The sequence below is a fragment of the Aotus nancymaae genome, unplaced genomic scaffold (assembly GCF_030222135.1).
Source record: "Aotus nancymaae isolate 86718 unplaced genomic scaffold, 86718_ANA_hifiasm-v0.15.2.pri h1tg000072l, whole genome shotgun sequence".
Taxonomy (NCBI): domain Eukaryota; kingdom Metazoa; phylum Chordata; class Mammalia; order Primates; family Aotidae; genus Aotus; species Aotus nancymaae.
The window spans coordinates 8,702,725-8,728,089 of NW_026988487.1; the positions used below are offsets into that span (position 1 = coordinate 8,702,725).

The following is a 25,365-nucleotide window of genomic DNA, read 5'->3' on the forward strand; positions in this document are numbered from 1 at the left end:
CATGTCTACCAAAGAGGCTTTCTCTACTTTATTCAGAAAGGTAAAGGAGAGACACCCAAGCAGGTCTGTAGGTTATGGGGGTAGCAAGGAGTATGGGATGGGCTACTGTGGAGGTGTTTTTGAAGTGACATCACCGTCTCCCTTCCTCTTCCCTTTCCCTTCCCTCTGGAAGCCTCCTCACTTCTCTAGTTTTTCCTTCCATTCCGACTCCAAGTCCAACTTTTCTCCTTTTACGTCTTGTCTATCCTCCTCACCCTTGCTGAGCCCGCCCACTTTTCTAGGCCCGCCCCTCCAGGCCGCTCCTCCTGTCTAGGCCCTCAGGCAGCGCCTTCTGTCTAGGCCCCGCCTCCTCCTCAGTTTCCTGCCAATGACGCTGGGGCCGCCCCGTCGCCCCGCCCCGAGGCCCACACCAAGCGTGTCCGCGGCCTGTCCTCCTGGCGGAGGAGCCTGGACTGCGGAAGGATGGAGCTGGCCGCGGGCAGCTTCATGGAGGAGCAGTTCCGGGAGGCCTGCGCCGAGCTCCAGCAGCCCGCTCTGGCCGGGGCCGACTGGCAGCTGCTGGTGGAGACCTCGGGCATCAGCATCTACCGGCTGCTGGACCAGGTAGCGGCCGACCCGCTGGAGGACCGCAGGGCCTGGAGTGCGACGGGGTCGACCTCCCAGCCGGGAGTGCGGGGCGGCAGTCGCGGACGGGACAGGGGCGGGTCTGCTCCGGCGCAGGGAGGAGCTCCGCCCCGGCCCCGGCTCAGGCTCTGGAGCTAGCGCAGGGGCGGTGCCTCCAAGTGAGTGCCTCGTGCAGATCCAGGGGAGTTGGAGTCATCGGAGTTCAGCCTCAGGTCAGGCCCCACGGGGGAAGTAGTTAGGTCGAAGTTAATGACAGTCGAAACGTGGGTCAGCTGGTTCCTAGGCCTGTGCACATACCCACAAGGGACGTTGATCCTCACTCTCCATTGCGTGTCAGTGGTCTCGTGGGGGCTTGGGGGAATCATAGGGCTTGGATAGAGGAGGAAATGAAACAGAACCTTTCAGGGACTGGATATGCAGGTGGTCAGTGTCGGGGGTTGCCACGAGAGGCCCTACTATTTTAGTGACTCCTTTCTTTTGGTTGTTGCCTCTTCCTTCTAAGTGGCACTTAATGAGTTGAGTCAGAAGCTTCAGGAAAAAGGAGTAACAGGATTGGTTATTAAGGTCTTTGGAACCAGGTAGCCATCCAGGTGGAAGGCATTGCCCCTGAGGCCTGGCATCCAAGGCTTGTCATCAGTTGGTTTGTGTAATGGTCGCAGCATGGCAAGTAGGTTAAAAGTTGCCCGCAGGTAATGTGGGTGAAATTGAAGTTTCCTGATATAGGACCAGGGTATTATAGTGTTTGAGCTAGGAGGGTACCTCCCGCTCACCTGGTTAAACCCTGTGTTTCATAGATGGAAGCAGCAGCCCTCGAGGGTGAAGTCACTCCTGAATGGGTCCAGATAAGTGAATAGCACAGGTGGGATTGCAGGGTTCATGATCTTGTGAATGTCAAACATGTGGTTGCTTTTTTAGGCAACTGCATTTTTGTTTACATCAAATATAGTATTTTTATATTTTAAAACAGAAAACAAACGTTTGCAATATTTAGAATTTGGTCATCTGTTAAACAGGAATGAAAACTCTGCCTACCTCACTGCAGGGTTGTTAGGGGGTTTAAATCCAATTTGTCAAGATATGTGTGAAAATCTGATAACTGTAGATAACTACAATGCACAGCACAGTGCCCCCATACCTCTCCCAGGGAAGAATTATCCAGTCCCAAACTGTGATATTGCCAAAGTTGAGAAACCCTGCTCTAAATAAATGGAGAATATAGGTATCGTGAAGAAATTTCCTGTCTAAATATGTACATATTTGCTTTGGAGGCAGTCCATCCCTCCCCAGTTAGTGGGACTATAAAACATGTTACTTTGAATACTTACAAATTGGTAGGGCTAGGCTTTTCATAATCCAGAACACAGCAGATACTGCAAGTGGATAAACTGCCTTATTTACTTTTTTTCAATATACAGATGTTATATCTTGATGGATTACTCACTCAACAAACTCTGAATACTTGCTGTGTGCTAGGACCATTGGGTATAACAAGATAACCAAGAAGCTTACAGTCTAGAACAGGAAGAATTAATTTCTTAGGGTTACTTTAAAAGGTACCTCAGTTTAAAAATTGATGTATTTTCAGACAGTCTTTTTCTTTAATTTTAATTTTTTAGAGATGGGGCCTTGCTATGTTGCCCAGGTTGGTCTTGAACTCCTGGGCTCAAGGGATCCTCCTACCTCAGCCCTCAACCTCCCAAAGTGCTGGGATTACAGGGATGAGCTACCACACCCAGCCAGACAAAATCTTTTAATCTTCTCTGCTATTCCATTTTCCTTACCAGCCACATCAAGGCATTGGTCAAGTTTTGTTGATTCAACTGCTCAGACATATCTAGCATCTGGCTTATTTCCTCCCATTTTCTTTCCTTTATCTTTGCTACTTTGGGTACTCAGCACCCCTCACTTAGAATTGCGATGACCTCTTAACTAGTTTCTTGGCCTACCACCTCTCTGCTCCTGTCTATCCTACACATCACAGCACAATCAAACATCTGAGAAGCTGTGATCTTATCACTACCTTTTCAGTGACCTATAGATTGTAGAAATAGTAATAATCATCTTTGTAATAGCTAACATTTATTGCATGCTTTCTTATAATCCCAAGTGCTATGTGTTTTGCAAGTACTGATTTACTCAATCCCTGCATCAACCCTATGATACGGTACTATGATGATCACCTTTTGACCTATATGGAAATGAATGCATAGAAAAGTTAAGTTGGTTGCTCAAGATTCCAGCTGGGATCCAAGCCCAGCTGTCTGCCTCCAGTCCTGTGCCTTCAACATGCTCCTGCATTGCCTCTCCAAACAGAAGGCAAGTGCTGGGTGGTGGCTACACCGAATTAACTTGGTCTCAACTCAGATTTCCATCACTCTCTCCCATGACTTGTCCATAGACCACTGTGCCATCTTCCCTGTATATAAACAAGGCAGTTGAGGTCCAGGGAAAGTCAGTGGCATATGCATGGGACATGGCTAAGAAGTGGTGAATGAAACTGGGATTTAGATTCAAGTCCATCTGCCCATGAAGCCCCTAATCTTTCCCCAAGCCACAAACCCTCTTTTTCTGATAAAGCTTCTCGCATGTGGGGTGGACCATCTTAGGAAGATGAGGTCCTCATTAATGGAGGTACAGTACTGCATTGGAGAAAAAAACTCAAACTGTGTTTTCCTCATTGTCTCAACATCACCAACAACAATTAGCACAGAAGACTCCTGTGACCAAATGTCTGAGGATTTCTCCCAAAACACCAAGTAAGCAGTCAGTTTTGCGGTGGACGTGAGCTAGGCATCCTCCAGTTCAGTGTTGACACTGTCTGCCCAGAAGTAGTGTCAGATCCCATAGCTTGAGGTCCCAGTCCCACAAGATTAACTCCCTCCTCCCTGCCACTTGCAATGCCACTTGAAAGCCCCAGGGTGTTTTACTTGTGCTTCTGACAAACTGGCTATAAATAGGGGATCCCACGACCCCCTCCTTGGATTCAATTAATTTACTAGAGAGGCTGACAGAACTCAGGGAAACACTTGATTACATTTACTGGTTTACTATAAAGGATATTGCAAAGGATTCAGATGCATAGGATGAGGTATGGGGAAGGGGCTCGAACCTTCGGTTCCTTGGATGCGTCACCCTTCAGGAACCTCCATGAGTTCAGCTATCCAGAAACTCTGAACCCCATCCTCTTGGGCATTTTATGGAAACTTCACTGGGTAGGCATGATTGAAGCATGGACAACAGCATTGAAATGTGACTGAATGAAAAGGATCTGAGCTCATATTAATAGACTGACTGGGGAAACCCAAGAAAGCCTGTCCAGATTCTTCTAGCCTCTCCATGCAGCATTCCTTCTTCCAGGGTGTCGGGGAGGACCCTCCGTGGACTCAACCCCTGAGGCCTAAAGTGCACCAACATACAAAACACTGTAACAAGGGCTATGAGAGTTATGAACCAGAAACAGTGGACAGAAGCGTGTGTGTGTGTGTGTGTGTGTGTGTGTGTGTGTATTGGCCATACGGTACTGGAGTGTGTGTGTGGATGTGTGTGTATACACACATTCTAGTACTGTACATCCAATACACATCCCCCCACACACCCATATGTATACACACGTATGTATATACAATGTATATTTATATATACACATATACATATACATGTATATGTATTTATTTTATATATATATATCTCATAATATCAAAAGTACTGTATTCAGAAAGGAGATCGGAGACCATTTGTATATATACTTCATTCAGCCTTTACTGAGGCTCTGCAATGAGTCAGATGGAATGCTATGAATCTAAGAGTTGGTCCTCTGAAGATTCTAGTGGCTTAGTTATGAAGTTATGGGCATTGGTTGGACTGATGGTCCTTTAAGGACCCAATTGTGCATAGTATGCTTGCCACTGTGTAGTATGAGCTGGTTGTGATTGACCCCTTGATTTGCTTCCCACACTGAGCATAGAGGTGCCCAACCTAAGACCAAAGCTATGTGGCTCCTTGGGGTTCTTGAACAGGATTTGAGAGAAGGATAGAGAAAAACAAAATTGTGACCATTATTTAAATGATGTAACAAAGTTACTGTTTTATGTTTTTAAAAGACTGAAACAAGAGTAGAGGCTCTTGAAAGAGATTTCAGTGTAGCAAATTGTATTTTAAAATGAAAATAATGTAACTGCGTCCCTTTTTTTAGTTGACACAAATGATTCTGAATCTTGTTCTTGGACAAGAGGGTACTTTTGATGTACAGCATTTTGATAAAGTTTTTGTTTTCTGTTTTTCTATTAAATCACAACATTTTGTATTGGAAAGTTTCTTCTAAACCATTCTGCCCAACACCATCATCTTTTTATTTCCTTTACTTCTTCTTTCTTTGCCTACTCTGTTTCCTTCCTTTCTTCTCTTATTTCCCCTCCATGTTGTAATGATAATAACTTTATTTGATGCTGCAAATTATAAATGCTGTCACATTAAGTTTTCATTTGCCCTTCTACACAGATGTGGAAGATAGGCAAGAATGGGCTTATTTTACAAATGGAAATAAGTTCCAGAGTTGTTGAGCAAGCCATGTAAGACTTCATAACTAGTAACTAACATGAAAGTCTACTTTGATAAACTCAGTACCAAATACACAGCTTGCTTCAAAGCAAGAGCTGCATTCTGTTTCTGGAGGCTAAAGCAAAACTAGACCAGGACTGCCATGGGTATTGTGGGAAAAGCATGGATTTTGGAGTCAGATAGTCCTGTATTAGAATCTCAGCTCTGTTCCACTATCATTCATTTATTCATTTGGGAGATATTCATCCACTGCCTCCCATATGCTACTGTCTTCACAGACTGTGAGGATAAGTGGTGAAGAAGGAAGATGGTGCTGCTGCTTCAGTGAATGAGCTTCTTGAACATGGTTCATATTCACTCATAGTGGAAAATGCTATAAAGTGCTTTAAAGAAAATGCTATTAAGAAAATGAAGTGAGATAAAGGGATAGAGAGATGGCATGGCAGGGTGGCCAGGGGTGATGTGATATGTTTTAGATAAGCGAGTCCAGAAAGCCCCTCTGTGGAGGTAACATTTAGCTGATTTGAATAATGTAAATATCTGGAGGAGAAATGAATCCAAGAGTGTTTCTCAAAGTTCAAGCACATTGGAATCACTTGGGGGAGCTTTAAAAACAATTCCAAGCCCTACCCTAGGGATTCAGATTTAACTTGTCTAGGGTGGGGCTTGGGTGGTTCTTTTGATAGGCTCCCCCTTCACAGAGGAGTTAATTATTTTGTCCTCTCTATGTTCATGTATGTTTGAAATCTTTCATAATAAAATGGTTTTATACACACATATATATGTGTTTTTATATATATGTGTGTGTATTATGAATGTGTATGTATATACAAGCTTCTTAGGAGATTCATGTGAGCATGCTGGCTTTTAAGCCACTGAGGTTGAGGGAACACTGAGTGCTAGTCCCTGAGCCAGGCTGAGCTTGCCTTGTTTTCCAGGAAGAGCCAGGAGGAGAGTGGAGCTGAGATTGAAGAGTGGCCAGGAGCCAGTCTCCACTTACTGGTCAGGTGATGTTGATCAATTACTTTTTCATTTTGAAACCTCAGTTTCCTCATTTGCAAAACTGGGATAATACTTACCTTTCAGGATTGTTGAGAGGATTGAATGAAATGATACATGGCAGAATGGTTCTCAAACTTGAGTGTGTATTAGAGTCTCAAACTTAAGTGTGCATTGAGTGTGCATTTGGATATATATAGTACGCATACACAGAAGCATGCATTGAGTGTGCATTAGAATATATATATACATGAACGCTAATACATATACACATATCTGTGTATATATATGCACATACACATATACATGTATATATATACACACAAGCATGTGTGTGTATATATACTCTAAAATTATGTGTGTGTATATATATTCTGATCACACGTCAATGAATGTGATCCATGTTCTCATCAATGAATATATTCTATGTTCATGTATGTGTATATATATATATATATAGATAGATAGATAGATAGATAGATAGACAGACAGATACTCTCTGTCTTTTTTTGTGCATTGTATTTCTAACCAGCTGCTGAGTGATGCTGAAGCTACTGGTCCAGGAACCACACTCTGAGAACCATTGGTGGATGGGGAGCATCTAGCAAGCAGTTTTGACATTGAGAGCTAAAGTCAGAGGCAGGAGATGAGATGCAATGGGAATTGGAAGGCGAAAGTGAGACCAAAAAATGTCTTAAGACAAAAGTAACATCCATTTTAGGACTCCCTCTCCCTGATGTTTAAGTCAGTGGCCACTCGGGGGTAAATGTGGCCCCCTGAGCAATGCTGAGATGTTCCCCTGGGATAAGGGCCATGGATCACTTGGAAAAGCTCTTCTATTGATCTGCAGACAGGCCTTGCAGGAGCTTTGGGATTCGTTACTATGCCATTAACCACTGCAGCATGCCCATAGACAGTGTGAAACCAGCGCACAGAGGCTCACAGCTTCAATTTAGACAAAATAAATGTTGGACTGAAAAGCTCTGGCTGATGGCTTGACTTATTAAGTTTTTAGATCTAAATGCCTGGCACTGTGAGAAGGGACAGCCTAAATTGTGTTTTTGTTCTTGAATAGGGCTTCTAATCAAAGAGTTTGGTGAGGAGCAGACAGTACTTTCCCAGGACTGTTCTTTCCTGTGCTTTTGACCTACTAAAATACTCAAAGGCCAGCATGACTGGAAAACCTGCATTTGGGCAGGCTGGGCTGAGAGAAAGTTTGGCCTTTGGAGAGAAACACAGATTCAACTCACAGGAGAACAGATTTCACTGTATAGATGAGAAATGCCTACTCCTGTTTCCCTGGGTGGGATAACAATCCAATTAGCATCATGAGCCACTTTACTTCAGGATTATAAAACTGTTCTGCTCCTTTCTCTCACCCTCCTGATTACCAGCATGATTGATAGAATAGTTCTTGAGCCGTAGTCACTTATGGAGCTGAAACTTACTAGTGGGCAGGGCCCCCACGTCTCAAGGACACCCATCTGTGGCATTCTACTTCCCACCAGAGACCAAGGGCAGCTCCTTCTTTTCTGTCTCCCTTGAGTATGCAACTGGATAGATAAGTGAGAGCCTCAGTTTTCCCTCTCCTTGCTTCTCTCTCAGAATAAGCCTGTGGGTAGGAGGCCACAGGAGAACGCTGGTCTCAAGATTCAGATTTGGTGGGAGGAGACAGGAAAGAGTAAGATGCCTCTCTTCTGTCTCCAGGTATAAGGTCACTGCATGGCGATTACAGGAGGTGACTATTAATAAAACAAAACACTGGTATTTCATTTGGCCTTGGGAATCCCTTGAGAGGAGAGGTGACTTGTAGGGAAGAGCATAGGCATTCTGAATGCTTGGACATAATATTATACCAACATCTGGAGTGAACCAGCGGGCAAATCGGGGGCAATGCTGAATGGAGGTTCTTGTCTCCATAAATATGCCTTTTCTGGACATTTTGCACAACATTTTTAAGCCTTGTTTTCCTGTTTGAAAAGTGAGTTTACTGATGGTCCATACCTCATATCATTATTTGGATTAAGTAGGATAATCCATGTTAAAGCACTTGGGTCAGTGCCTGCTATTCAGTAAATACTCAGTAAATATCAGCTATCAGTATTATTTTACCCAGCTATGTGCAACCCATAGGGATTCAACTTACCACATTTTCTTAGAGAGGTCTTAAATATTAAATCAGATTTGGTCAACTGTCTGTCTTTGTAGAGTCTTGGCACATACTTCCCAGTAGCAGCTGCAGCTTTGACTTCTGACATTAGAACTGCTTTACTTTGGTGAAAAATGCCTACTTTTCATACCATCTGAGTCTATTACTTGCCACAAAGTGGCTGGACTTGGACAGCATTTAGATAAATAGACTGGGGAGGCTTCCTGTCCCTCTGAGGAATGGAAATGAGCTCTTCTGTGAGAGGCAAAGGGAACTCAATGCACACTCATGAGTGCATTCACAGGATTTGAGAATCTGTGATTCATCAAGACTGCCTTGTAGTTAGTGGTGTAAATTCAGATAAACACCATAAATTGGAGGGAATGAGTGGTGCCTTTCTCCAGGCTTGGTTGGGGGATGGGACCTCTACAGGAGATTACTCTTGTGTGGGGATTGCAAATGTCGTTTGCAAACATTATGACATTTTGATGCTTCTCATATGTGAATGCATAGCATCTCTTTCAGAATTTATTCTGCTTGGGGACAAATAAGTGTACTATTGGCAATAATATTTCTCAGAATATTTAATCCTGTAAATATAATTGAAAATAAGTTGCACAGCTGTTTTTTCCACACATTTAAATCACCATTGGTAAGAAATATACCGATTTAGCGTTTAGACAAGTTAGCCAGAGTAATAACATCTCAAAACTTAGTGATATCAGTAATGGATTTCCTGGTCATGCATTCCCCTGTCTCCAGCCTCCATTTCTTCATTTATAAAGTGGACCTAACGATGCTTACTTTACAGGATTATTGCAAGTATTTAGGACTAAGCATAGCCTGCCTTAGAGCAGGTACACTGTAGACACTGGTTTTCCTGAAAATGTACATTATTGTCCTGAATCCTAGTTCTTTAATCTGGAAAAAGGAGATCATCATACTTACCTTATTAATGAAATAACACCCTATCATATTAATGGAAAACATATCTAATATTTACTAAGTACTTATTATGTGTACCACGTAACAGAACTTTAGATGGGTTATCTAGTTTAATCCTCATGATCATTCCATGAAGTAGAAACGTATTAGACCCATTTTACAGGTTAATAGGTGGAAGAGTTTAGACTCTACCCAGATGGTTACTCTGAGCTTATGCTACAACCACCATGCTGTCTTTTCTGATTAGCTTTTCTAATTTATGAGTCAGCATTTTGGAATAGTGTATGGAAAAACTTGGCACAGTACCTCATCTGTTGAAAGTGATAATATTCATTGTTTCTCTACACCTGCCTTTCTCCTGGTTCTTTTCTGAACCCTTCAGAAGCTGCATCTAAAAAAATGCCCCTTCTGGCCCTTTGGAGGCTTGTTGGGCAAACACACCAGGCTTAGGGACTCAGGGGAGCATCTCAGTAGGAGGTTTGGTCTGGGTGGCCTGGAGCAGAAGTACTGGCTTAGGGGAATGCGTTTCCATCCAGGCTTTGCCACCAACAGCATCATCAGCTGACACTTGACAAGTCACTGACATCTTTTACGCAGCTGAACTAAGGCCCCTTCCTGCTCTAAGATCCTACGTGATGGGTCTTCTTTATCTTTATCATTAGCTTGTGGTCTGGAACAATGATTTGGGGATGACATGCAGAGAAACTACAGCTAAATAAGGAGACATTGTTACGGAATAGAAGAGAATAGACTAAGAAATAGAAGGGGCCAGTGTTAAATGACACAACATTTCTTTCTGTTTGTCCTGTTACTAACTAGCTGTAGGACTCAGGCAAGTAAGTTGGCCTCTCTAAGCATCATTTCCTTCTGTAAAGGTAGAGATAACACTAGCTTTCCTATCTATATCACAGGGCTAACTTAACTGTTACATGAGAGAATGAATATAGAACTTTGGAGAGTGAACCATGCTTAAAAAAACAATTACTAGTATTACTGAAAGAATTTATAGCAGGTCAAAGGGATTAGAAAACTCCTTCAAATACAAAATACATGACTTTTGCAGTATTGCTAATAAATCACCAAGGGAAACAGAATCCAATCTGCAGACAACTAGAAGCCTCTGCTTGATTTCTTCTTGGGATCAAGATGTAGTGAATACCAGCAGGTCTTCACTCTATCTACTATAGCAGGTATATATATATAAATATATATACCTATTGCCATTTTATATATATATATCTGCTGGTATTATATATAAAATATATAATATATAAATGTTATATATAAAATTTATGTTACATATATCATACTTATATATAATATTTATATATTTTTTATATATTTATATATATTTTTTCTGAGTTACTTATTCAAAGGATAATAACTTTATAACATGGCATGTATGGTTTTATATGCCTCTGTACAAAATTAAATGTTATACCTCAATTTAATATCCATTAAAGTATCCATAATCTTTTCTTTTCCTTGACAGTGCATTTTAGCAACGTTTAGGTACTTCTGTGCTGTTTTAATGAACTTATGTATAATTATATTTCTTGTAAATATTTACAAGTCTTATCAGCACGATTCTGTCAGCCTACTTTTTTATCTTGATGTCAAATTTTAAAAAATAAATCTGGACTTAGTAAGGAGAGACTCGTATTCACATGGATTATTTCAAGAAGTTAGGGAAAGAAGTATTACAGTAGGAAAAGTGCTTTGCCCATAAGCTCTAAAGGCATCTTGAAAGTTGCAGAGCTGTTCTTTTATAAAGAGGAGTAAAGAACTTTAGAAAGAACCGTATGCAGAGACGTGGAATGAAAGGATGGCATGATCGGATAGCAGATCACGGTATACTCTGCCCTGAGCCCAGCTTGTTTTCAGGAGGGACTGTACGCTGGCTCAGGTTTAGGATGGGCCAAAGTTCAGGGGCCTGGAGGAAGGAGAAAAGTTCAACCAGTTGGGTTAACAAGCATTTTGCTCCGGTTGATCAGTGGGGGTGGGCAGCTTGGCTAATCATTAATAAGACAAAGAAAGGAATATTTGGAGGGTCTGTGTCTGGCCTTGTCATAGGTAAACGGGGGCATCCATGAGTCTTATCTAAGTCCTGTGGGGAATGGTGGTGGATCTTTGCAGTATACTTTATGAATCGCAAAAGGTGGGGGGATTTCTTAACCTTCACTGTGATCTAGGATGACAGGGTTCAAATAAAATTCAGCATTGTTGATAAGGACCACTATGTCAATTAGGATTGTTTTTAGCTGTAAGTAATAGAAAATTGGACAATCAATGACAAACAGAGGAACGTTTTTCTCACCTAATAAATTGGTCAGAGATCTACCTGTCGGTAGAGTTGCTGTCATTGGTTTAGCGATCAATCATGCCGGCAACCCTCTGAGTCTTTCTACTCTATTTCTCATTTTGATTGCCTCTTGGTCATAGGATAGTTCCAAATATCATGTCCACGTTTAAAACAGGGAGAAATCACATGGCTACCTCTAACTGCAGAGGAGACCAGGGAAGTCATTAGCAATTTATGTGTCCACAGGGGTTCTCTTAATAAAAAGGAGTGTTTGGGCCGGGCGCGGTGGCTCACGCCTGTAATCCCAGCACTTTGGGAGGCCGAGGTGGATGGATCACGAGGTCAAGAGATCGAGACCATCCTGGTCAACATGGTGAAACCCCGTCTCTACTGCAAATACAAAAAATTAGCTGGGCATGGTGGCGCGTGCCTGTAATCCCAGCTACTCAGGAGGCTGAGGCAGGAGAATTGCCTGAACCCAGGAAGCGGAGGTTGCAGTAAGCTGAGATCGCGCCATTGCACTCCAGCCTGGGTAACAAGAGCGAAACTCCGTGTCAAAACAAAACAAAACAAAACAAAACAAGACAAAACAAAACTAACGAGTGTTTACCACATCAAGTCTTATGTTTATGTTTCTTCTGGCTATTGTATTCTGTACATGATATTGACTAATCTCCACTACCAACATAATCCCACTGTTTGAATTGTAGGAAACTAAATGTCTTATAACTGGAGCGTTAGAAAAGTATCCAATATATTTTAGTCTAGATAAGGAAATTGAGCCACTGTTAGAGGTGGTTTTCTGGAGGAGCTTCAGGAAAAGACAAGATTCTCTTGAGTAACCATATTTGGAGTCTTTTATTCAAATGTTAGTAAGCTTGAAAAAATAAAGCAGATATTGCAAAAGATTTATATCTCTAATTTTAAAGAGATATACACATTAGATCTTACAGTAGTGATAAAAACTTTGCCCAATTAATTTTGTTTTTTCATATCAAATTGTTTGTATAAACAATGGTGCCCAGTGCTGGTGAGATGCTCCTTTGGAACTGGTGAGAGCACACATTTGGTGCACACGTTCTGCAAGGTTTGTGGAAAGTATAAAGTGCTTTAAAATATTAATCTACTTATCCTAAAATTTATCTCTAAGGAAGCATTTCTATAAAAAATAGAATTATGGACCAAGTATTATACACAAGCATAAATATTCAGAAAATTTTTTTCATAAAAACATTTAGAAACAGAAATGCTTTTTGGAGAATAATGGATTTAGGTATGAAGTCTTCATAACCTCAGTATAATATTTATTTTAAGATAAGAATACAAACCATTTATACCATATGATTTCCATTTGATAACATACAGATGTATTTATTTACTTAAAGGAAATATGTCAGATATTATCAGTAGATATTTGTGGATTATGGGGTTACATGTCACTTTTTAAAAATTCTTTTTGTCATTTTCATAATCTTTTTAACCACTTTATTTTATAAAATATGAAATAAAAATGAGTATTGTTGCTGAGATTCTTTTTAAAATGAAATAATGGATGAGAAAATGCTTTGATCCAAGAATTTGTACCAGGCTGTTCAGCACTTGAACATTTTATTGATGAAATAGGAAAGGTGTTGCCGTGTTATTGAGCATTTTGTTCCTCTGGAGCTCTGGCACTGCTCAGTTCTGCCTCGAAGGGAATGTTTGAAGGAAGTTGTCACAATAGTTCATTCTTCTGGATTCAGGCAAATCATGGTTGTTCTATTTTTCTCTTCCTCGAGAACTTTCTGTTCTTTTTTTCTGTGCCATTTAACAGAATGGAAGTCACTAAGGGTTGTAACTACATTCAGGAGAAGAAGGGAACCGGTTTAAGGGAAGAGTGTGTCTTACTTTATGCAGATATCCAATGCTAAATTATTTAAAGGTTGGGGAGGTCATTATCTTAACACATAAGAATTCTTTTTGCTTAGAATGTGTAGAAAACGAGGCCTCAATATTCTTGAATAATTGCTAGTTGTCTCCCTTCCAAAGCTTATTGATGAAAACGAGTGTGTATGAGTGTAATGTGTAGGTATGTATAAATCCTAAGTTCTCGTGTGTGTGTGTGTGTGTGTGTGTGTGTGTGTGTGTAGGAGGAGGCAAGAAAGATAAGATGTTTATCCTCCTGACATTTCTCATCAGACCCTGAGGTCTGACCTTCTACTGGGGCATCTGTGGCATGGCACATAAGGGGTTCAGATAGACTAGTTTGATATTTGCTGATTAAAAATTAATGGTTTGAAGCCACATGCATTTAGAACTGGATGATTCTTATGGATTCAATTTCAATTTTATGTTCATTTTTTGCCAAGTACTTTCACATACATCTGAGATTCCAAAGCCGGGATGTATTTATCCCTGGGTTATACCACAGGAGCCAGAAGTCCGTTAAAGCTTCAGGAGCTCTAGAAAGATTCAACATGTTTATTCCTTGACTTCCCCTCAGTCCATGGCATGATGTTTAAGGAGAGGGAGCCATTCATGCATGATTAGCCAGTAACACGGCCTTAGCATACGGAAGCAAGAGTTCATCCAAAAGTTCATTTTTGTTCATTTGTTTCTTTGCCTTTGTGTTGAAATTAATCTAAGAACCATTTCTTTAATTTTAACAATAGAGCCTTTAGGCAAGGCGAGGGTCAGGAATGGTAAGTTGCCACTGTACAGAGAGTGAAATATGTGATGGGGCCAACTCTAGGCCAGGACCCTCATGGACAAGCATATGGCTTACCAGGAAAGCAAGGGAACTCCTTTGTACTTTGGAATCTAGAAAGGCCTTTTTCCAAACAAAAGGAGCTTATATGATTTGAAGCAGATTTTGTTTTGTTTTTCATTTTTCAGTCTTTTATACAGAATCAAAAAAAAGTGGTTGTTGGCAAATTATGTCTTGGAATTGATAAAACAATGTGTTGGGTTTCATTCTGCCACATGGCTATTTAAAATATAATCCCTCCCAAGAACTGTAGCTGCCTATGTGACACCCTTACTTGGATGCTTAATAAACATCTTAAACTCAACTTGTTCAAAAGAGAACTCTTAATTACCTCCAGAGCCCAACAATCACCACTTCTCCAAGTTTTTTCAATTTTAGAAGGTGGTGTTCTCATCTGCCCAGCTTGGGTTGTAAGAGTTATCCTTGATTCTTTGCTTTCCCTTTCCCCACAATCTATCAGCAATTCCTTTCGACTTTACCTCCAAAATATATCCTTAAAGTACTGACTTCTCCCCATCACTGGTGTTAACTTCCTGTTCAAATCACTATCATCTCTTATCTGAACTATTGCACTGGTCTCCTAACCCATCTCCTTGTTCCCTTATGGTCTATTTTCTACCAAGCAGCAAGAATCATATTTTAAAAATTAATTTGATTACGTCTTTCTTAAACTGAATTTCTAATCAGATCTGGTCATCCCTCTGTTTAAAGCCATCCATTAGTTTTCTATAGCAATAAGAATGAAATCTTTACCTCGTACCTTGGCTTACAGAGTCCTTTTGGTCCAGCCCTCACAACCTCTCTGACCCTCAGCTCCTGCCACTCTCATTTTCATCCAGAGTTCTCCAGATCCTAGGTTCTTTAAAGATGCCTCCCCATCAATCTGAGGACCATCCTTCTACCAGGAATGGGCTTTTCCTATCTTCTTATGGCTGGCTTCTTCTAACATTTGGAGCAAGATGCTCTGATAAATGTTAACTCTCCTGATCACCTGATTACATAGATGTCCTCCCTATCCCTGCTCCTGCAAGGCATCATTTATCACACAACCCTTCTTACCCTATTTAAATTACCTGGATGGCACTTATAGCTATCTCTAGCACCAATGCCTACCTGAATTTAAGATCCCTGAGAGCAGGGCCTGCACCTGCTTTTTTACCTTTGTGTCACCAAGACCAGAGAGGACGTCAGTGTTTGATGTGGCACGAACCCCATCATCAGCTGCTTTTCATATGATGTGGAATCCAGCTTTCTCTCAACTTGGGAACCAATAGACATTTCTACCTGTTCCATTTTTATAGCAGACTGGACTTTATGAGTATAAAGTCTTTGGTGTTCTGGAGGACTGCTCACCAACTTTACTGGCAGATGTCTATATGGACTTAAACTACAGAAAACAGTGGGACCAGTACGTTAAAGGTAAGCGATGCTTGCTTTTTTTTTTTAATCATTAGAAAGTAGATCTATTCTGACTAGGTGAAATGATTCATGCCCCTGTAATCCTAGCACTTTGGGAGGCTGAAGCAGGCAGATCACTTGAAGCCAGGAGTTTGAGACCAGCCTGACTAACATGGTGAAACCTTGTCTTTACTAAAAATACAAAACTTAGCTGGGCATGATGGCACATGCCTGTAGTTCCAGCTACTCAGGAGGCTGAGGCATTAAGAATTGCTTGAACCTGAGAGGTGGGGGTTGCAGTGAGCTACGACTGCACTTCAGCCTGGGCAACAGAGGGAGACCCTGTCTCAAAAAAAAAAAAAAGTATAATCTACTTTTGTTTATTCTCGCCAGTAGAAAAAATAAATTTAACTTCTACTATCTAGTGCTTCCTATTAAATTTTGGCACAAAAGCACTTCAAATATGGGACTGAAATGTACTTTTGCTCCTGCATGGACTTGCTCATTATATAGTCTGAAATCCTCCCCAGTTTGCTCTTGGGACTCCTTTGCCCCAAGAACAAACTTTTCAGTTGTATGATCATCCCATGTATCTAGGTTGTCATAAAAAGTTTCTTGGAGGAGGTGGGGTCCAAATTTTGGTTTGAGAGTTGAATTAAAATTTTCCAAATAGGTAGGAATACATGTATGTGAAGTGAGAGAGTTGAGGGGATGACTGGTTAAGGGCATTCTAAGCCCAGGGATCAGCATTAGTAAAGTCAGGACAGCAGGAAGCAATCTGTTCAATAACCACCAGCAGTTTGTTGGTATTGGATTGGTTGGAGTAAGAGAACTTATTCTAGGTCTTCTACTACTGTTTGTACTGGTTCTACTACTACTACTGATAGTACTAGTACTGCTAGTACTAGTAGAACTAGCTAATAGAACTAGCACTAGCAGTACTCGAAGAGCTAGAATAGGTTCTTCTACTACTACGTAAACTAGGGCAGATGTTGGGTCGAGATCCTCCAGGGCCTAGCATGGCGACCAGGCTATGGGTCTTCAATTTTGCCCTTTGAGTGATACAGTTACGAAAGACATTACACAGGGAATTCTCTTGCCACTTAGAGGTGGAGTAGCCTCTGTCAACCCAGTCGTAGTGGAATGGAACTATGGAACTAGACAAAGGCACGTAAAGCCTTTAGTCGAGACTCCTGGTTGCAAGTAACAGAAAGCCAACTAAAGAAAGTGTAGGAAGAGGAAAAGGAGTTTATTAGTTCATGGCATTGAAGATAGTCCGGGGGCTTCTAGCTTTGAGGGCAGCTGCAACAGGGAGCTTAAATAATTTCATCAGGATTGTTTCTTTCTCCATCTCTAGACTCTGTATTCTTCTGTGTTAACCTAATTTCTATGCAGATTCTTATGTCATGGCCAATATGTCCACCAGAAGACCCAGGCTTATATTCTAACCATACAAATAACCCCAGAGGAAAGAGAATTCTACTTTTCTAGGGATGGCAGCCAGATGTTGGATTGGCTCTTGTCAGCTCAGCTTGGACTTTGTGCTTATTTTCTGTGGACACTCATCATGGTTTTGGGTAACTTAGTGTTTTCAAATATGCTTCCTATTTAGGAGGCAGTGGGATGCTTACCTATCCAAGGGAACAGCAATACACTGTCTTTCCAGGTCTCCCTTGCAGCCAAGATATAGTCATGTGACATAGACTCTGCCAATAAGACCCACATGTGGCTTCAGTTTGGAAAAGAGCCATGCAAGGAAGCAGGCAGCATGGAAGATCTATTTTTCAGTGACCAGTGAAGGCATCTGACTTTAGGCAAAACAACTGCGGAGCCTCTGATGTTTGCTCCGCAACATCAACATCTTTCACTCTGGGTTCTGATCCAGTGGAAGCAGCAGTTAGGCTTTGCTGGAACAATCTTGAGGTTGTAGATCTCACTCTGGTCCATCTGAGAGCTTTACTAAATCACTTTTTGCTCTCAACTTGCTAGAGTGACAAATGACGACTCTGGCCAGATCTGCCATCCCTGAATTAGTCACCATGGCCATGTCTTGCTCATTTTCCCAGCCCTGAAATTACTCCATTCAGTCTTGCTGAAACCAAGTAGCTGAGAAGTAGGGAAGGGGTGATGCCCTGAAGGAAACTTGAGATGCCCAAGGGGAAATCAATGCTGAGCATGCAAAAGCAACAGATGTCCACTTCTCCCTTTCCTTTAAGGGCTGTCATCATCCTCCTGTGACATTAATTGGTTGGCAAGCTCCTTAATCTACAGTCTATTTCTAATAGATTTTCTCTCAAAAGCTAAATTATCCCTCCTTAGCATCTCCTCAAGGGACGGTGGGCTCCTTCTCTAACTGGAGGTACAAAGAAGCTTACTGCCACAGTCTGGGGACAGAGAGTAGTGTGCGTGTCATTAAATTTCTTTGCTATCTCCCTCCAAGAATTGGCTGCTGTTTGCACATAATAGTAAGATGGAAGGAATAATAGGGAAATTTGGCCACCCTAACTGTGGCATAGTATATAGAAATGCGGGAGACAAGAAAGAAACTTGGGGTAAGCCACAGTTCTGCTGCTCTCTAACTATTTCGGAAGGACGTTGCCCATTCTGGAACCTTCATTTCCCACCTATGAATGTGCTAGACTGGGTGACTCAGTTCCAGGCTAGCTGTAATGGGTTAAGGACTCCTAAAGGGAAATAAAAGGGCTCAGAAGCAAAACTATTGGTACTCTAGTGACATCTGGTGGCTATCTTGATTTTCAAACCTCTGACTTTCGATGTCTGATTTTCATTGCATTCTATCAAGAATATTGTTTATGCCATACAATAGACAAGATTTGTTGGCCTCTGTTATTTGTGCTGTATTTTTCTATCCACTAGACTATGTTCCTGGGCAATAGGCTTTCAGTGGAAATTAGTTGGTTTGATATTTTTCTAGAATTCTATACCTTATGAGTTAGTGATTTAATCATACCCTAAGAAGTCATCTTTTTTTTCTTGCGATGTGGTGTCATTCTGTCACCCAGGGTGGAGTGCAGTGGTGCACTCATGGCTTGGATCACTGCAGCCTTGACCTCCCAGGCTTAGATGTTCCTCCTACCTCAGCCTCCAGAGTAGCTGGGACTGCAGGCATGCACCACCTGGCATGCCTGGCTGATTTGTTTTATATTTTTTGTATAGATGGAGTTTCACCATATTGCCAAGGCTTGTCCTGAACTCCTGGACTCAAGTGATCCACTTGCCTTGGCCTCGAAAAGTGCTGGGATTATAGGCATGAGCCACCGTGCTTGGTCTAAGAGGTCATCTTATTAGTTGAAGCTAAAAAGTCTTCCAGATGCATTAACTTCTTTTGCTTTCCTTTAGCACTCTATGAACAAGAATGCAATGGAGAGACTGTAGTCTACTGGGAAGTGAAGTACCCTTTTCCCATGTCCAACAGAGATGTATCCTTTCCACAAGGTACTAATTCCCTGGCCCTCTAAGTGTTTCTGTGTTCCTCAGCTGTAGTCTATTGCAGAGAGGTAGAGCTGGTTTCTCAGCAGGCATGGATAACATTTTCTCTGATTCTTGCAGCATTTGCTAAAGATGTTGCTTCTTGTGTGGTGTTTGGAGATCTCAGAGTGTGATTTCTGAGCCCGACCACATGGTGTGTCTATAATTATGGTCACTGGAGAGCAGCTCATGCTCTCCTAAGAAGTTTCCTTAGGCCTTGAAATTGTTGGGTCACAGAATTGGGGACCTGAAAGGAACTTTTTATAAAGAGTGCTTGATACAGCTCCCTCATCTGTATACAGAGGAGAAAGGGGCTCCCAGAGAGGTGAGATGACAGAGGCACACAGGTGGTTAGTGGCAGAGCGGGTATGAACTCAGGCCCCTGCATTTCCAGCTCTGTCCACCACTCCCATCTCAATTGACCCCACAGCAATCCTTCCTGGATTGTTGGCTCTGGACATTGACCGTAGGTTTCTTCCCCTCAATATCCGTGTTTATGAAATGAAGCAGTTGAATGAAATGCAGGAGGCTTGGCTGGCATTATAAGGTTTTCAGAACCCCCTTAGGACTAAGGTTGGGGGCTAGGATGGAATTTTTGGGGGTGGGTAGGATGGAGGTAGGATAACTCCTAGGTAAGATTTTGACTCCTTCACCATCCTCTTCAATCCTAGCAGCCAGGTGTTTCACAGATTCAGTTTCCATATAAGATCCTTTTAGCAAAGGATCTCATGGAGTAAAAAAAGAAGTTTGGAAGCCACTGAATCAGATGAACTGCCAGCGCTTCAAAGGTGTTCTGCCAAATTTTAATCACTATATCAAGGTAATTCTTTCTCAGTGGAGTATCAGGTGGTATCTATCACGTGAGCTGAGAAAGTTGGGGGAGAGAGTGGGACAATATTTGCTTCAAGAAAAAAGTGAAAGTTTAGGAGAAAGGAAACCAGAGCCAAAGCAATGCCATCTCTTTCCTGAAACATTTAAGAACTTTACTCATCAGTTGGTAAGAGCATGGAGCAATAGACTGTCCAGTGTGAGGGTGGGGCAACAGTGGGTGCTGTCAAGACACTGAGGTGGGGCTGGGCGTGGTGGCTCACGCCTGTAATCCCAGCACTTTGGGAGGCTGAAGTGGGCAGATCACTTGATGTCAGAGCTCGAGATCAGCCTGGCCAACATGGAGAAACCCTGTCTCTTTTAAAAATACAAAAAAAAATTAGCAGGTATGGTGAGCACCTGTAATCCCAGCTACTCCAGAGGCTGAGGTGGGAGGATAGCTTGAACCTGGGAGGCAGAGGTTGCAGTGAGCCGAGATCATGCCACTGCACTCCAGCTTGGGTGACAGAGCAAGACTCCATCTCAAAAAAAAAAAAAAAAAAAAAAAAAAAGACGCTGAGGTGGGTGGGGGCTTAGATGGTTGCTGTGTTATAGTAATTGTGTTGTGCATAGTGACTTTTTGATTATTTTAGGCTTTTCATTCCTTTGAGTGCAAAACCCAAAATTCTGTTTTATGAAAGTGTAATAGCAAACTAAATATCTGAGTTCTGTCCAGCTATGAACTTCTAAGTTTTGGAGCCAGATCTGGGATAAAAATTCAGGTTGCATCACTTCAGCTGAGATGTGGCATTTTTGGCAAGATTTTTTACCTGTCTGAACCTCACTTTTGTCATCTGTAGAATGACGATACTCATACTAAACTCACAGGGTCTGTGTAAGGATTGAAATTTAAGCTATATGTCAAGTGCATGAAATTACATGATAAGAGCTCGATAAGTAGTGATTCCTGTTGTTTCATAGACGTTCATTATTCTCCCTAGAATAGTGTTGTAGACTTAAGGGATCTTCTGTCAAGGTTGATGGACATGAAATGGCTTTGTTATTCTTGGTGAACTAGTGTTAGCCCAGAGAGGACATATGCTTACGAAATATTCAGTTAGCCCCATGTCTTCCTATGATCATTAGTTGTGACATTGCTTGACCATTTTCTAGGCATAGAGGTCAGTAACTAGAGCACTGGGTGAGGCCAGAACCAAGAGGAATGGCACCACTGTCTACTGAGTGCTTATTCTGCCTGAGTCTTTCTCTAATGCCCCCACCAAGCCTGTCTGGAAGGCAGTGTCACTCCCTTTCCTACACAGGGAATCTGAGCCTCAGCAAGGCTGCATAGGCAATCTAGGATCACACAGCTGTTAAGTGACCATTCCTCTGTCATCTAGTACCTTCTTGGAGAAAGGAAAAGTGGTTTCCTCACATAATTAAGAGCATGAAGGGATGACTCACAGGTAAGTAATGCATGCTCTCTGGTGAGAACACTAGGTGGTGTGAGGCACCGTCTTGCAGGGCAGGTAGGGAGACGGGGCAGGTAAGTGAACTCACAGTAGAAGGAAGCAAATGCCAAGTGGGAGGCACAGAATCACCTCCCTTTGCTTCCAGCTTGTGGCACTTTCCTTCTGTCTGTCTACAATGCTGGCATTGGTGTCTTGCCTTGACTGGCCACACAGTATGTCTACCTCCGACAGCGGCGAGACCTGGATGTGGAAGGGCGGAAGATCCATGTGGTCCTGGCCCAGAGCACCTCTGTGCCTCAGCTTGGCGAGAGGTCTGGGGTAATCCGGGTGAAGCAATACAAGCAGAGCCTGGCGATCGAGAGTGACGGCAAGAAAGGGAGCAAAGGTAAAACCATGGTGCCTGTCAGTGCACCCAGCCAGGGGTCCCCACGGGAGGGCCAGGCTGATGGAAGGGCGTGTCAAGTACGTGAAGCATATTCCTGAAGGTCAGAGGACAGGCACAGGTGCAGAGCAGACCAGGATCGGCACCTAGAGAGAGCCTCATTCCACCCCGACAGACTTGAGTAGAGCATGAGGATGATGTTTAACTGTGACCCAGTCTATTTTCTCCAGACGGCATTGTCCAGATGAAACCAGACCATTAAAAGTAAACCAGAGAGTTTAGATATTCACTTCTAGCTGGTCCTATGGATGCATACGCTGGGCCTAAGGGTAGGCAAGGAGGCTGGCAGGTCTGTCTTTGAGGTCTCAGTTCCGGCTCAGTACAAACTCAGAGACTCAAGACCTGCCCAGCTCGAGTTCCAGTTCCCAGGGAGGAGAGCTGCAGAGAGTGGGGCGTGAGGCCCCCTGCTCTACCAGAATGAGTGTGGCCTTGTGTCCTAGGCAGAAATCTGAACTATAGTTAGATGGTCACCTTGAATACGTCACCTAATTTTTATGAGTCTCTGTTTCATCATTTATAAAATGGGATTAATTTTACCATCTCCTTAGGATTGCTAGGGTAATTGCATGAGAGGCCATATCCATGTGTCCAGCACTTGCCTGGTATTTAATAAATAGCAAATTGTGCCTGTGGCTCTGTTTTCAAAAGTGCCTATATTTAAGTATGCCCTAAGGGAAGTCCCTGGAGAGAAGTCCATCTGAATTACACGCTACCTCTCTCTGCAGTTCCTGAGCTTGAACATGAAGATGTAAAGTTTGCACAGTTTTGTTGCTATATTTTTGTTTTTTTTTTTCCTTTTTCTGAATTGTCCTTTCTTTCCCTCTCTAGTTTTCATGTATTACTTTGATAACCCGGGTGGCCAAATTCCGTCCTGGCTCATTAACTGGGCTGCCAAGGTGAGATCCCAGGAGGGGGGGCGGGGGTGGGGACTGTGTTTGACAAATGTTGACTTAGCCCACGGGGCTGTCAGGCTGAAGAGACACATTGTCTCAGGCGTAATGAGGCTCTTTTATGAAGAGTTTGGTTGAGTGACTCTGGTTGGGGCTGGGGTTGCCCACATCCAAGACGGAGGCCAGGACAAAAGACAAAGAATTGTCAGCTGGGAATGCCAGCCTCTCCCTGCTTGTGCCCCAAGACCCCACCAGAATCACTCTCTGGAACCTCTGGACAATAGTGTGCTCCGAGAAGGAACAATAGTGCCTTTGGAGTCTATATTCCTCTGCTTATGGGAGAATAAGACTGACCTGGCTTGGAGACAATCAGATGTGTCCAAGCTGTTGTTGTTGCTTTTTTTTTTTTTCCTGTAAGGGAGGTAACTGTAGTGATAGTTTGTATCACTAGAGACTGCCCAGGAGCCTGGCATTATGGGGACCATCAGCCTGCTTTGCACAACATCTACCTACTAGAGACCTCAGCAGATTCCTTGGGAGAGTGAAAAAGCATCAACTTTGGAGTCAAACAGATGCAATTTTGAATCCTGGCTCTCCACTGACTGTCTTGCTTTATTTAAAGAAGCCACACATTTCTTCCTTTCTAAAAATGCACATAGATGTCTTCTATTGCATAGAGGAGGAGTAAATACACAATATTTAGGAAAAGTTTTGCCCAATGCTCAACATTAACTAAATAATAGTATGTCCTACTCCCTAGTCCCCAGTCCTTACAGTTTTCTAATTCTGTAAAGCAAGTCCTTTCTCTCAGTTCTTTGGAGGAATACAACAATCCAGCCCAAGCTCATTGCTTGTGTTTTCTTTCTTTCTCTCTTTCTCCCTCTCTCCTTCTTTCTCTTTCTTTCTTTTTTCTTTCTTTCTTTTCTTTCTTTCTCTCTTTTTTTTTGAGAAACACTGTTTCAGAAACATCTTTGCTTTTTCTTGGAAAACGCTAACATATAAGGCAATGCCTTGCAAGAGAAGTTCCTGTGAACTGGTCATACTTTTGTCCTGGGTCTTACTTTTTGTCATAACTTGTGACCACATTCTGTTGAAATCCAGTAAGGGAGCCTATTCACTTTTATTAGTCCTAAAGCCAACATTGTTTATCTTCTGCCACATCCCAAGGAATTAAGAGTGACCACTGTGAAGACATAGAAATGACAGTCTCATTTCCCTTGCAGAATGGAGTTCCTAACTTCTTGAAAGACATGGCAAGAGCCTGTCAGAACTACCTCAAGAAAACCTAAGAAAGAGAATTGGGAACATTGCATCCATGGGATGACGTCTCTGGAAGGGCCACCACCCACTGCTGCTCAGCCTTCCTCTAGTGTTTCCATCTTCAGAGGCTTACACACTCTACTATGTCCTTCCTAAGCATGTTCACCTGACAGGCAGCCCGCTCGCCTGCTTCCTTTCTCACTCCCCGCATCCTGGGGTGGGCTGCCTTCTTCTATAATTCAATATGGGGCAGATTAGGGAAACCTTTGCTTGCTTACTAGCAGGAAGAGAAGTCTTCAGTAGGGAACACAATCATTCCATTGTGCCATTTTATGGGGATGGGTGGGCAGAGGGACACAACAAAATGTAAGAATGACTATTTGGGGAGGCTGGCTCCTTTGCAGAATGTGATTTCTTCCAACTCAGGAGGGGCTGCTGGAAGTGGTGTTCCATTCAGAGCTGACTTTCAGTGCACCCACACTGGATGACATGTGCTGATGGCCTTATGCTTTGTGGAGCTGGTTAGGCTGGGATTTGAGGTGATAATCCAGTAAGTCTTTCCTCATTCCTACTTGTGGAGGATCAGTAGCTGTTATGATGCCAGACCATTTGGAGAAGTATCACAGGCCTGACTGGACACATAATGTGACAATCACTTTTTCCTTATCACCCATGTCTTTTCTCTCTCTCTCTCTCTCTCTCTTCCATATATCACTGGGGAAAGGCTGCCTATACCTCTCAAGCTTTGCATTTTACTGGAAACTGAGGCATCAAGGTGGCTGTGGCAGCTAGCAAAAGCAAAGATGCTTTGTGCATAGCCTTGTGAAAAAGTGTCTTCTATGCAATAAGATGAATTTTCCTTCTAGAATATTTAGAAATGTAGAAGGGATAACAGTTCACAGCCAGGTAACATTTAATCGGTGGCTTAATGACTCTGCACCTTTTTCTCAGGAATTCTGCCTAAGTCGTCTGCCTTTTCTACCACCAGAAAGACTTTTAGTTTTCTATGTTTTCTCCTGAATTTTGGTAGGTTAAGATATGTCTATAGCCAAAGGCACAGCCTTGATGTCCTCAGGGAAAAATTTTAATCACTGTGTGTAATGACACTGAACCTTGATTAATAACAGAGAAATTCAGGAGGTAAAGCCATAGAAAGGGATTTATTAACGTGGGATACCTCAAACTGTTTTTTTTCTCTCTGGGAAGAAAAGCGTGTTCTATAAGGAATAAATACAGAGTGGTTGTTACTCGTCCTGCGTACTGCTTCCTTCCTACCTTCTCCCTT

General features: G+C 42.4%; 1 protein-coding gene across 2 annotated transcripts in view; it reads left to right on the forward strand.

The window, feature by feature from the left end:
- The first annotated feature begins 462 nt into the window (after nucleotides 1-462).
- Nucleotides 463-25,365, forward strand: part of PCTP (phosphatidylcholine transfer protein) — a 78,134-nt gene continuing 53,231 nt past the window's right edge. Inside the window, exons 1-6 of one of the 2 annotated variants that reach the window (XM_012460463.2) lie at nucleotides 463-603; nucleotides 15,624-15,741; nucleotides 19,081-19,160; nucleotides 21,702-21,873; nucleotides 22,759-22,826; nucleotides 24,044-25,327. In XM_012460463.2, the coding sequence (XP_012315886.2) occupies nucleotides 463-603; nucleotides 15,624-15,741; nucleotides 19,081-19,160; nucleotides 21,702-21,873; nucleotides 22,759-22,826; nucleotides 24,044-24,109 (645 nt within the window). In that variant the 3' untranslated portion in view covers nucleotides 24,110-25,327. Of the gene's footprint in view, nucleotides 604-15,623; nucleotides 15,742-19,080; nucleotides 19,161-21,701; nucleotides 21,874-22,758; nucleotides 22,827-24,043; nucleotides 25,328-25,365 lie in introns of those variants that run through there. The other variant, XM_064367579.1, reaches the window with a different exon arrangement.